This window comes from Phyllostomus hastatus, unplaced genomic scaffold (genome assembly GCF_019186645.2).
Source record: "Phyllostomus hastatus isolate PE091 unplaced genomic scaffold, TTU_PhHast_1.1 phas_scaffold_200, whole genome shotgun sequence".
In the NCBI taxonomy this organism is placed as follows: Eukaryota; Metazoa; Chordata; class Mammalia; order Chiroptera; family Phyllostomidae; genus Phyllostomus; species Phyllostomus hastatus.
The window spans coordinates 9,670,666-9,684,444 of record NW_025334016.1 but is presented as its reverse complement, the minus strand read 5'-3'; the positions used below and the strand labels follow the sequence as shown (position 1 = coordinate 9,684,444).

The 13,779-nt window shown below is 40.7% G+C and overlaps 1 protein-coding gene across 1 annotated transcript in view; it reads left to right on the top strand.

Moving 5' to 3' along the window:
- DIPK2B (divergent protein kinase domain 2B) overlaps positions 1 to 2,300 on the top strand; it is a 45,245-nt gene extending 42,945 nt beyond the window's left edge. The window contains exon 5 of the mRNA XM_045860533.1: positions 35 to 2,300. Within this exon, the coding sequence (XP_045716489.1) occupies positions 35 to 375 (341 nt within the window). The 3' untranslated portion in view covers positions 376 to 2,300. The remainder of the gene's footprint in view (positions 1 to 34) is intronic.
- Positions 2,301 to 13,779: the final 11,479 nt, after the last annotated feature.

Sequence of the window (13,779 nt, the reverse complement as noted above, 5' to 3'; positions counted from 1 at the left end):
GTAGGGTGTATAACATTTCCTGTTTCTCTTCCAGACTGCCAAGCAGCCACTAGGGCAGGAGAGAATAAAGACATCTTTAGCTGCCTGGTTACTGGCTGCAACACCGAGCTGCCCTCCTGTGATACCATCCCTGAGAAGCAGAGCCTGGTGCTGGTGTGTCAGCAGGTGCTGCCTCAACTTCTCCAGGGAAAGTTCCCCTCTCCAGTGCAGGAGCAGATAGATGTCCTTCTGGCTAAGTGTGGAGAGAGTACCCACCCAGACCCTGAAGTTCTAGGGGCTGCCAGCCAGCTGAAGGACATCTTGAGACCCCTGAGAACCTGTGATCCCAGATTTGCCTACCGCTATCCAGACTGCAAGTATAATGATAAGTTCTAATGGGCTGGAGCCTGGCTGGCCTCCAGGGACGACATCCTTGGCTCTCCATTTCCCAGCTGGGTTGTTGCAAAGTTGAAAGAAGCAGATGTTTTAGACATTAGCAGAAATGCACATTAATTTCCCAGGGAATAAGGAACACTCCAGTGACTGGAGGGCAGTTGTGTGACACAGTGTCATTGTCTCCACTAGCTGGAACATCACAAAAGAGCCAGAGGTGGGCATCAGAAGATCCAAGTGTGGACACTCACTCAACCTCTGAGCCTCTGTTTCCTCTGTTCTCCACCAGAGTCTCGAATTAGTGAAAGAAGACAGAGATGTAAAGGGCCAGGGAAATATGCTTCCTACTTTTAGCCCAGGTGGTTATAAGGTATGTTCAGAAGTATACACAGGCAGGATGAATGAGGCAGAACAGTGGAGGTCAAGAGGCTGGCGTGAGGGGTGAGGCCCCTGGCCAGTAGCACGTTAGGTTAGACTCAGACAAAAGGGGCCCTTTCCTGCTCCCTCTACCTCTGAGCTAGCTACCTCTGTCACACTCCCCACACCATGCCAGGATAAGAAGACCGCAGGCCAAAGGCACATATGGATAAGGACACACCCTGGATGTCTGGGGCCTCATACAGGTACAAGTAAAGCACATCATGGTGTGGGAAAGAGCCAGAGGTAAGAAGTGGGGGATGGGCTGGAGGTCAGTGTGTTTATCCAGATCCTCTGAGAAGCAAGTATCAAGACAGGATAAAACAGTCAAGGATTGTATTAAGGAAGGTGCTTGTGTGGAAGGAAAGAAGGAGGGACTCAGAAACAGCTGGAAGAGCCAGCAGGCCAGATTGCAAGTCTGAGCCCGAAGGTTGAGTAGGAGTATTCTAGACTGCTTTACACAATGGAAGGAAGCTTTGGCAAGGTTGTCAGGGTGTCCTTGAGCCAAAGCTAGCCATTAGATGAGCAACAAGTATCCAATAATGGGCATCCCTTATGCCTCTGCTGCAGGGAACAGCCCAGGGAAAGCATGGCATCAGCCCAACCACAAAGATGTATTTTGAAGCTCAGTACAGGGCACCTAGCCAGTTCCATTCCCTGGAACAAGAGGTCTGTAAGCAGACCATTCTCATTGTAGCCATAGCTGGACCCAGGCCAGCTTTCTCCACTTTGTAGCCTCCAATGTAGGACTCTAAGGAGTCTGAGAATTTTCATTGAAACTTGACCTTACAGGTTATTATAGAATTTTTTTCAAGGTCAGCAACAAAACATATTTTACCAAGTGTTTGTTAGTTTGCTTTGTGGCTTTTAAATATTTAGCCGTGTGGTATGTGGGCCTCCACATATGTTTTTGCCCTGGCCCCACAGACATTAGTGGTGAGCTCTTTGAACCTTTGCCCAGCCTCCCTGCCAGCCCTGTCCCCCACAAGGACTTCTTAGTTAACCTCTCTTTTCTACCTCTGAATAACCACCTTTAGGTTAGAAGGCCTGGCTTAACAGGCTTCACAGTGCAGACATAGAAACAGAGGCCCAGGGATGAAGAGTGACTTGCTGGGATAGTTCAGAACCCTTGCTACCAATCCATGCTTTTCTTGCATTCCCCTTCAGCCTCTGCTTCTTACCCTGGCCTACCTAATTCTGGTCCTTTCACTCACATTTAAAGTTGGGCCAACAAAAGTCCTATTTTATGGCAAATAAGTTGCTTGAGGGGTTTGCCTTTGACTGCTCCAGGCACTATCCCTGGGGCAGCCATGACAGTGAAGGTGACAGGCCAAGCTTCTGGAAGGGCAGGGTCAGGCAGGCTGAGAGTCTGAGACAGTTGCCTTCTAGCCTGGTCAGAATGATAAGGATTTATAACCCTTTCCAACACCTTACTTTCAGCCCAGTGAAACTGATCTTAGACTTCTGGCCTTCAGAACTGTGACAGAATAAAAGCCTATTGCTTCAGACCACCCACTTTGTAGTAATTTGTTACTGCAGCTCAAGAGATGAATACACACTATGAACTTCATCTGAGTGTCTGCTTCCAGAGAACCCAGCCTGCAGTACCCCTAACTCCAGTCTGTTGTGATGGATTCAAAAGTCAGACCCAACATGAAGGAGTATGTTAGCGTCTATACCCAGAGCTAAGGCTTGGCTGGTTCCGTTCCTCTTCTGCATCATTTAAGACACTGCTGGATGTCTCACCTTGACCAGAAGCTTTTTCTGACAGCACAAGCTCCCACAGGCCCTTTCTGAATCGCATATTTGTACCCCTGAACCACAGGTCTGTGCCCCATTTGAAGCTAATCCCAAAGAGAAATCCAGAGAGCTCTGTGTCCTACCTTTCCATCAAGCTGGAAGACTTCTGAGGATGGTGGGGGTAGCTGTGTATTCTCATAGCAACTAGCACAGGGCTAGCCACAGAGCAGGTGCTGGGAAGCTGTTCTTTCTGAAGACAATGTTTGTGTTCTTCAGATGTTTTTGCTTACTGTTTTTCACGCACCATGTGCTATAGACTGAATGTTCATGTCTCCTTAAAATTCATATATTGAAATCTGAACCCTTAAGGTGAGAGTATTAGGTGGTGAGGCTTTTGTGAGGTGATTAGATCCTGATGGTGGAACCCTCATGAATGGGATTCACGTCCTGTTAAAAGAAACCCCAGAAAGCTCCCTGGCCCTTTCTTCGCTATGAGGACACATGGGGATGGTACAGGCTATGAACCAGGAAGTTGGCCTTCACAAGGCTCTGCATCTGCCAGTGCCTTGGCCTTGGACTGCCAGCTTACAGAACTGTGAGAAATAAATGTGAAATAAATGTGTGTTGCTTATAAACCACCCAGTCTATCACATATTGTTATAATAGCCCAAATGGACTAACGCACCATGCTGACCATGTACAGGATGGGGCAAAAGTATGTTTACAGTTGTGAGTATGCAAAACATGGAGTTTATTCTTATATTATTATTTATTAAACATTGTATTATATTCAATCCAAATTATATACAATACAAAACATTGTATTGTATTGTATGTATTACATGTGAACAAATGTGAACTTACTGTTGTCCTACACTGTACAGGACACAGACACTTCCTCAAGAGCAACTCTTTTCTCTCAACAGTCAGAAGGCAGGTAAGTCAACACTCAAAGAACTTCAGCCAGAAAAAAAATGATTGTGATATATTTTTAGTCCTCTGGTATCAGATTGGACACATTAGAATATTTTCCTGAATTTTACCAGCCACTGCCTTTGTTTTGTCCTCAGGACTGACTACATAATTTGTGGAATCCAATGCAATATGAAAATATGGGGGTTTCCTGTCATTAAGAATTGCAAGATGGGGACAGCAGGACATTAAACTAAGCACAAGCCCTGTAGGACTGCATACATTACATGACTATGAAGTAAGTCCTGAGTCCCTGAGAATACTAATTCTTGTTAACATCAGAGTAGAGTGTTCTTCAGGTTTACTGAGGTCTTACTTGACCTTCACAACCAAGGGGAGTAGGTGTGGGACCAGAGGTGATGTATAAAATATTTAACAATTCTCTTGGCAAAGGAACTAACTTATGAGAACACACCCCATCTGGTGTAGCTACCATGTGGGCATAACCACAACTCTGCAGGTAAATTCTACTTTTCAAATGAAGAAATTGGTTCAAATAATTTGCTCAAAGCAACAATTTTTAGGTCTCCTGCTTTCCCAGTCCTCCCCTATAGCATCTGACTTCTGTCTTTAAGTGATTCCATGAGCCTGAACATTTCCCCTAGAGTTATGATAAATAATTTGTTGGATTTGGGAGGGTGGAGTCTGGGGAAAGATCTGGAGCTCTGGAAGCAGATATACTTAGATTCAAATCATGATTCTGCTAGTTACTGTGTACCCTTGGGTAAGTTGCTTAAACTCTCTGAGCCTCACTTTCTTTATCCAAAAAATAGAGAGAAAAAATTTCGCCCTTGTGAAGTTATTGTCCTGTTTAAATAATACAATGTCTCTCAAGGGCCTGGCATATGTAGGTATTCTGTATTTGAAGGCAAATGTAGGAAAAGAGCAGAAGGCCTCCTGGCAGAAAACTCTTCACACAGCCAAAGTAGTACTGCAGCCTCTCCAGAAGGATCCAGATCCTTGCTCCAAGCCACTACCAGCCAAGCCCATAGGAATCCCCAGGATGTTGCAAATTGCTAGGACAGCCTAACTGGGGCCATTTTTCTTCCTTCCTGCTATCTAGACTCTAGGTTGATCATGAATGGTAGCTGATTGGTCACTACACTCACCTCCACAACCCAGCCCTCCACCAGGCTCAAAAGGGAATCCTTCTCAGTCAGGTAGTGTTGGGGGCCTTGGGAAGTCAATCTGTACTCAGTATTGCAGAGAAATGTGGAAATTAGATTGACCCATTTAAAGTCCACTGGCTATTGGTGGTAATGTGATTTCTCTGCCCACTCTGGGCCTATTGCCCACATGTATTGGCATATCTGCTTACATGCACACAAGTATAGTCTGGTCTGCCCACAGCTCTTTATGGCATTGTTTGAGAATGGTTGTAGTTGTGGGCTGTGTAAGAGGGTCAATTCCCAGGCAGGGACCCCAACCTGCAAATTTAATAACCCTCCAAGAAGGCAACTTAGAGAAATTAGTCAGAAAAGGGCAACTGGGCAACCCGTTCAAGTGTCCCACCCATTGGAGCTCTTTGTAGAAGTAGACAAGGACAAGGAGCAACCTATCCATTAGGGTTACCAGGGCATAGTTTCAGGCCTGGGCTATGACTACAGAGTCAGTGTGGCAGTACAGAGAGAGCAGCGGCTCTGTAAGCAGACACGTCTGCCTTCAGATCCTGTGCTAGCCCCTCTTGTAAAGTCAGTGCACCAAAGTTAGTTAATTGTAGCATTCTTTGCAACTACAAATACTGGAAACAACCTAAATGCTCATACACGGCAGAGTGGCTGAATAGACTGGTACATTCATACAATAGATGCAACTCTCTATGTGAATGAGGAAGATTTCTATGAACTGACATGGATTTGTGGGATATACTGCTAAGTGAGAAAAAAGAGCAAAGCACATGAGGGTATTTATACGATGCTACATTTTGTGTAAGAAAGAAGGCAATACTGTATACAAAAACATCTATGTATCAGCTCATTGTGATATATACATTATATCATCCTAACTGTAACTCTTGTGATTTTATTTAGATAGATGATAGATAGATAGATAGATAGATAGATAGATAGATAGATAGATAGATAGATAGATAATAGAGAAATAGATAGATGATAGATAGGTGATAGATAGATAGATAGATGATAGATGATAGATAGATATGTCACAAGAGAGAAAGAGAATAAACTAGAAGCTGATGAGATTGGTTATCTATAGGGAGTGAGTAAGAATAATGGAAATGGGGTAGTAGGAATGAGGAGTGACACTTGCCTGAGTATACCTTTGAGTATAAATCTGACTCTTAGAACCATGGTAATATCTCACATAGTCACAAATAAATAATTAAGATTAACCAGGATGTGGGTTAAACTAAAATAAATTACAAACAATTCCAAATGGATCTAACTGAATTAAAAATGAAAAAGATATAACTATACTGAAAAATTAATTGAAGTAACTTGGAAAGGAAGAATTTTGACTACTTAGTACAAAGCTAAAGACAAAAAGAACTGTACATACACTTTAAAATGGATAATTTTATATTATATGAATTTTACCTTGACTAAAAAAGAACCATAGATAAAAAGTGTTTTCTGGTTATTACTTTCCCCATGGGGATCTGGGTTAGCAATTCCAAAGCTACTTTAAGTGTTAAGCAAGTAAGTAAATATGTTGTGGATATTGAGAGAAGGGCTTCTCACTCTTGGAGAAAGAAGTTACAAGTAAGGAAAGATGGAAGAAAGAATTGACCCCTGTGGTGTTCGACTAGAATTGGAGGTATCACTCTGCACTTGGGATTTTAGATTGATTGATAGATAGATAAATAGATAGATATAGATATACAGCTATATATGGAAATAGATATGAGTGTATAGAAATATATTTCCTAGCTCTGCCTCTGAGAGGGCTTGCAAGTAGTGACACCTCAGTATCTAGTGCCCAGGTCTTGGTTTCTCTTATAAAAGAAAGCAGAACTCATTGGAAAATAGCTGATTCCAAGACTAGGGCACATAAAATACAAGATGAGCCTGAAATAATATTGTATTGCAAGGAAAGTGGGAAGTTCTCAAAAAACTTTGGGAGAATGTCAAATGGACATGGGAGCCAACTTGAGGGGACTACCAAAAGCCAAATGTGGGACAATTTGAAATACAAAAGAAATAGTGTTAGTAATGGATTATAACCCATAGAATAAATTCTCATGAGATCATACTGACATAAATATATAACAGAAAATTAAATAAATGGGGAAGGCAAGAGCTATTTCCTACAGTAGAATTCCAATTAATAAATGTAGATGGAATGATGAAAGTAAAAAATCACCACTTGAATTACACCACAGTAGTAATTATTGCAGGCAAGAATCATCAAAGGGAGCTAAAATTAGTAGATAAAAGTATGAGAAATAGATTGTTTGCATAGTCTCAAAGTTATCTTGCCACAACATACTTATTAACCACAAAGGAAAAAATAGTAACTTTATGGTGAAGAAGCCTAGAACAGATGACCTTAACCAAGTGATCAAGGTCAACATCACCAGTGATAATTCATATAGACATTATATACCCCTGATATGATACACTGAGAAGGGCACAGCACCTTCTGTGTTATTCTTGCTGAAAATGCAGAACCTCAACTAAATCATGAGATAACATCAGACAAATTGAGGAACATCCTACAACTGGCCATGGAAGACAATCTACAAAGAAAGTCATTATCACAGACTGAAGAGGACTAAGGAGTCAAGAGAACTGCATGCAATGTGGAGTCCTTGACGGGATCTTGGACCAGAAAAAGGATATTAGTGGTGTCAGTACCACCAGCCAAAACCACCAGAACACACCTATAGTTGGACAAGTTGAGTTTATTGTTCATCCCAAGAAGAGAGAAAGCACACGGTGGAGAAGCATGAGCAGTGTCAGGAAGAGGACGTTAGAAAGGACTTCTTACAGGATTGGGACTCATTAGGTGATTTGGAGGAGGGGTCAAGGAAGCAGGGCTTTGCTCTCAATTAGATGCTGTCAGGAAGTAGTAGTAAATCCATAATTGCACATCTCAATGAGTCTTACCTATAGGGCAGAAGTGATGAAACAGGCTAACACTGTAGTTAGTAAAGCAGTAGGCACTCACATTAGCCAGCACAGGAGAATATTTAGTCCATTTTTGTTTAAAACATGTTCATGTTGTTGCTTGTATGCAGACATGAATATGGAGCAGTCTTGTTGTGTCCTGATTCATGATGGTCACATGTGGCCTTGTTTGATGTTAGTGATCTGAGAAATTGTTTCTGTTCAAGGAGAACACAAAGAGCCAGCTGTGAGGGCCAGGCAAGCTCTCAGCAACACCACTGCAGGGCCAGTTACCAGCTACCATGGGCTGCTTTTCTTTTCTCAGTGGGACAATTGGTGAAACTCCAGTAAGGTCTAAACAGGGGTATTCAAACTTTTGGCCTCTCTGGACCACACTAGAAGAAGAGTTGTCTTGGGCCACATGTTAAATATATTGCAACATGTAATCACAAAAAAAAATCTCACAATGTTTTAAGTAAATTTATGATTTTGTGTTAAGCTACATTCACAGCCATCCTGGGCTGCATGTGGCCCAGGGGCTGCAGATTGAACACCCCTGGATTAGATTATTGCATAATATTTTATCAATGTTAATTTCTAAATTTCAATAATTATACTATGTTTATGTAAGATGTTAACATTAGGAGAAATTAGATGAAGGACTCTGTATACTATTTTGGAACATTTTTATAAGTCTGAAATTATTCCAAAATAAATAAAGTTAAAAAGGCAACTGAGGGCATGAAGCAGACATTGGTTTGGTACCAGGTGAAGAAGTTGGCTTGCATCTTGGGGCTGTGCCAAATATAAAAAAAGACATATCCCATAACATGGGAGCATTACCTGTGTGACACAATGGTTCCCACTATGAGAAACATGTGGAAACTGAGTTGGATTAAAATGAAGATTTATGTCTCTCATTTGGGGCTTTTTCTAAGATGATGCTCATTGAATAGAAGCAGCACTGTACCATTTTGATGATTAGTGCTCTTTTTCTCCTTCTCTCTCATTTAATTGATCCAAGTGAATGTACCTGTACTAGAACCAAGGTAGCTCTTTGAAAAGCAGTAGAGACCTGGGGCTCACAAGCTCACATCTAATTCCTTCTTTTCTACACACAAATCACAGTACATCTTGTAGACAGAGCATCTAGCACAAGTTGAAAACCCCTTTCCACTCTCACATGCCCAACTGAATTCACCTTTCTGCCTCATGCACTTACCTGGAGCTTCTCTCTGAAAAATGATTCTTTAGGGGAAATTGTACCAAAAGTGAGTTAATACTCCCCTTGTCAAAGTAATATATATTTTAGTATTTTTTATGATCTTACACAAGGCAGGCAAAAGTTCAGAAAAAGAGGCAAGTCATGGAAATTTGGTGAGAATATAATCCTATTGAAAAAAATTGGGAGACTTCCAGCCAAGATGGAGGCATAGGTAGACACACTCTGCCCCCTCACACAACCAAAAGAAGGACAACAACAAATTTAAAAAATAACCAGAACTGCCAGAAAGTCGAACTGTATGAAATTCTGACAACCAAGAGGTTAAAGAAGAAATATTCATCCACACCAGTATGAGGGGTGGACACCAACAGCCCAGGTGGAGAGGACTCATGGTAAGGTGGCAGCTGGAGGACCAGGATCTGCAAGGCACCAGCTGGCAGACCAGGCAAGGGGGCAGCTGGCAGAGCAGGACATCTGACATTGGCATGCTGATAAACTGGGAGGAACAACTGGGGAGCAAGGCAGACCATACAACCCAAGTTTCCAACATGGGAAAATAATGCCTTAAAACCTCTGGCTAAAAAACCTGTGGGAGTTGAGGCAGCAGGAGAAACTCTCAGCCTCATAGGAGAGTTCGCTGAAGAGAACCACAGGATTCTAGTACATACACAAAACCACCCACTGGGGAATCTGCACCAAAAGGGACCAATTTGCTTGTGGGTAGCAGAAGAAGTTACTGAAAGCCAGCTGAGAGCCAAGCAAGTGGCATTGTTCCAAAACAATTGAATCTTAAGTTAGCAGAAAAGGATGCTGGGAACCATTCCAATTTACACCACAAAATCTCTCAACAGTTTGAAGAATTTGTCGCACTAGAATTTGTCATTTATTTCTTCCTTCTGCTTGGGAAGTGAGAGAGAAGAGGTGGCTGAAATAAGGATGAGTCCTTTTGTTTTGTCAAAAATGCCACTGTATTTAAGCACAAAGACCTAGAAGCAGAAACAGGAGAGCAACAACACACACAATCCAGAAATCAGGAAATTCTTCATGGCATGTGTAGGGAAATGGATTCTCATGTGTATAGTTTTTCAACCTGTGCCAGCCACTTTAAACTTCCTTACCAAAAGATAAAAAGCTCACACAAACTGTGCAGAGCTTATTACCTTGTATGTGAATATATTTCCCTGTTTCAGGTTCAATGTGTACTCATTTGTTCTGCTTAAGTACACATGTCAAAAGACCTCAGGCACACCCCCAGATTTTAGTATTTCAAAATACATGAAGAAGAGATTAGAGGAGATAGATGGAGAGAAGGTAGAGGGATAGAAAATTTCCTCCTGGATGGATATTGTCATTAACTGGCTGTGCATTCTGTGTGCTTGAGTAGGGGGAAGCTGTGAACACCAGGATACCCGAAGGAGACAGCACCACTGAATATCACAGGTATTCTATCACAGAAGTTCACACCATAAACACAGGGAACCAGAACAGGTCAATTTAAGAAACAGAGGATAACAAGAAGAGTCTCATGAACAATGAGAAGACAAAGAAACAACTCCCAAATGAAGGGAAAGGAGGAAGCCTCAGAAAGAATACTAAAAGAAATAGAGGCAACCCAACTATCACATAGTGAGTTCAAAACAATGATTATCAGGAAGCTCAATGAGCTCACAATGAGCTACCAGAAACTACAGGGAAGCTACAATGAGCTCACTGCAAACTATATCAACATGAAAAAGGAAATAGAAACTATCAATAAGAGCCAAGAGGAAATGAAGAATACAATTTCTGAACTGAAGAACAAGGTAGAAGGAATGAAAAGGAGGATTGATGAAGCAGAAGACCGGATCAGCAAACTGGACGACAAAGTAGAAAAAAACACACAGAAAGAGCAAGAAAAGGAAAAGAGGCTCAGAAAGACTGAAGAAGGATTAAGAGAAATGCAAGACAATATGAAAGGTAATAATGTCCGTATAATAGGGATATCAGAAGAAGAAGAGCAAGGGATAGAAAACCTATTTGAAAAAGTAATGATGAAAAACCTTCCTAATTTGATGAGAGAAAAAGTGACACAAATCCAGGGAACACAGAAAGTCCCAATCAAGAGGAACCCAAAGAGGCCCACCTCAAGACACATCATAATTAAAATGGCAAAATTTCAAGACAAAAAAAGAATCTTAAAGGCAGCAAGGGAGAAACAGGAAGTAACATACAAGGGAGCCCCAATAAGGCTAACAGCTGACTTCTCAGTGCAAACACTCCAAGCCAGGAGAGAATGGCAAGAAATATCCCAAGTAATGAGAACCAGAGGTCTGCAACCAAGGCTACTTTACCCAAAAAGGCTCTCAATCAAGATAGAAGGCGAAATAAGAAGCTTCCCAGACAAAAGAAGTCTAAAAAAATACACCTCCACCAAACCAGCTCTGCAACAGTTGCTAAAGGGACTGCTTTAAGGAAAGGAAGGAAAAGAGAGAAAGAGAGAGGAACACACGTACATAAATAGCAATGAATAAGTGCCTATCAATAATAACCTTAAACATAAATGGATTAAATGCTCCAATCAAAAGACATAGAATAGCTGAATGGATAAGGAAACATGACCCACACATATGCTGCCTACAAGAGACCCACCTCAGGATAAAAGACCTGCACAGGCTGAAAGTGAAAGGCTGGAAACAAATTTTCCAAGAAAACTAACAGGGGGAAAAAAAGCCGGGGTAGCAATACTCATATCTGACAAAATAGATTTCAAAAAAAGGTCCATAAAGAGAGACCTAGAAAGTCACTTCATAATACTCGAGGGAAGAATCCACCAAGAAGACATAAATATTGTAAATATATATGCACCCAACACAGGAGCACCCAAATACATCAAGAAAATCTTAGAGGAGTTCCAGTAAGATATTGACACAAACACAATTATAGTGGGAGATTTTAACACCCCACTGTCAAAAATGGACAGATCTTCCAAACAAAATATCAACAAAGATATCTTGGCGTTGAACAATACCCTAGATGAAATGGACTTAACTGATATATATAGAGCCCTCCACCCCAAAGAAGCTAAATACACATTCTTTTCAAATGTACACGGGACATTTTCAAAGATAGACCACATGAGAGGACACAAAACAGGCCTTAACAATTTCAAGAAAATTGAAATCATACCAAGCATTTCCTTGAATCACAAGGGACTGAAACTAGAAACCAACACCAAGGAAAAAAAAACCCAAACACTCAAAATCATGGAGATTAAATAGCATGCTATTAAACAATGAATGGGTCAAGAATGATATTAGGGAAGAAATCAAAAGGTTTCTGGAAACAAATGAAAATGAACTCACAACAACCCAAAACTTATGTGACACAGCCAAGGCAGTCCTGAGAGGGAAGTTCATAGCCATACAGCATACCTAAAAAAGACAGAAACATTTCAAACAAACAACCTAACCCTACATCTACAAGAACTCAAGGAACAACAACAAAGACAGCCCAGAGCAAGCAGAAGGAAGGAAATAACCAAGATCAGAGCAGAATTAAATGACATAGAGACTAAAAGCACAATCCTAAGGATCAATGAATCCAGGAGCTGGTTCTTTGAAGAGATAAACAAAATCGACAAGCCTTTAAGCAGACTCATCAAGAAAAAAAGAGAGAAGACCCAAATAAACACAATCAGAAATGAAAGAGGAGAGATTACAACTGATACCACAGAAATACAAAGAATTGTAAGATGTTACTATGAAGAACTATATGCCAAGAAATTTGAAAAACTAGGTGAAATGCACAAATTTCTAGAAAAATATAATCTTCCAAAACTCAATAAAAAAAGAAGCAAAAAGCCTGAACAGACCAATAACAGCAGATGAAATTGAAGCAGTAATCAAAAAACTCCAGACACACAAAAGCCCTGGACCAGATGGTTTCACAGGAGAATTCTACAAAGCATTTAAGGAAGAGCTAACCCCTATCCTTCACAGACTATTCCAAAAAATCCAAAAAGATGGAAGACTCCCAAACTCTTTTTATGAGGCCAACATCATCCTAATTCCAAAACCAAATAAAGACACAACAAAGAAAGAAAAATTCAGGCCAATATTGCTGATGAACATTGACGCTAAAATCCTCAACAAAATATTGGCAAACCACTCCAACAATGCATTGAAAAGATCATACAACATGACCAAGTGGGATTCATTCCAGGGGTGCAAGGATGGTACAATATCCGCAAATCAGGAAAAGTAATACATCACATAAACAAAAGTGAAGACAAAAACCACAGGATCATATCAATAGATGAAGAAAAAGCATTTGATAAGGTACAGCACCCATTTATGATAAAAACACTCAGCAAAGTGGGAATAGAGGGAGCATTCCTCTAGATAATGGCCGTATATGAGAGACTTACAGCCAACATCATACTCAATGGGAAAAAATTAAAATGTTTTCCACTAAGAACAGGAACATGACAAGGCTGTCCACTTTCACCACTTCTATTCAATATAGTACTGGACGTTTTAGCCACAGTGATCAGACAAAAAAAGAAATAAAAGGCATCCAAATTGGAAAGGAGGGAACAAAACTGTCACTGTTTGCAGATGACATGATAATGTACATAGAAAATCCTATAGACTCTACCAAAAAACTGCTTGACCTAATAAATGAATTTGGCAAAACAGCGGGATACAAAGTCAATATCCAGAAATCAAAGGCATTTTTGTACAGCACCAATGAAACAGCAGAATCACAAATCAAGAAAAAAATCCCATTTGAAATAGCAAAAAGAAAAATAAAATACCTAGGAATAAACCTAACCAAAGAGGTAAAAGACCTTTATTCAGAAAACTACATAACGCTGAGGAAAGAAATCAAATAAGACACAAACAAATGGAAACATGTACCGTGTTCATGGATCGCAAGAATTAATATCATCAAAATGTCCATACTACTCAAAGCAATTCACACACTCAATGCAATACCTATTAAAGT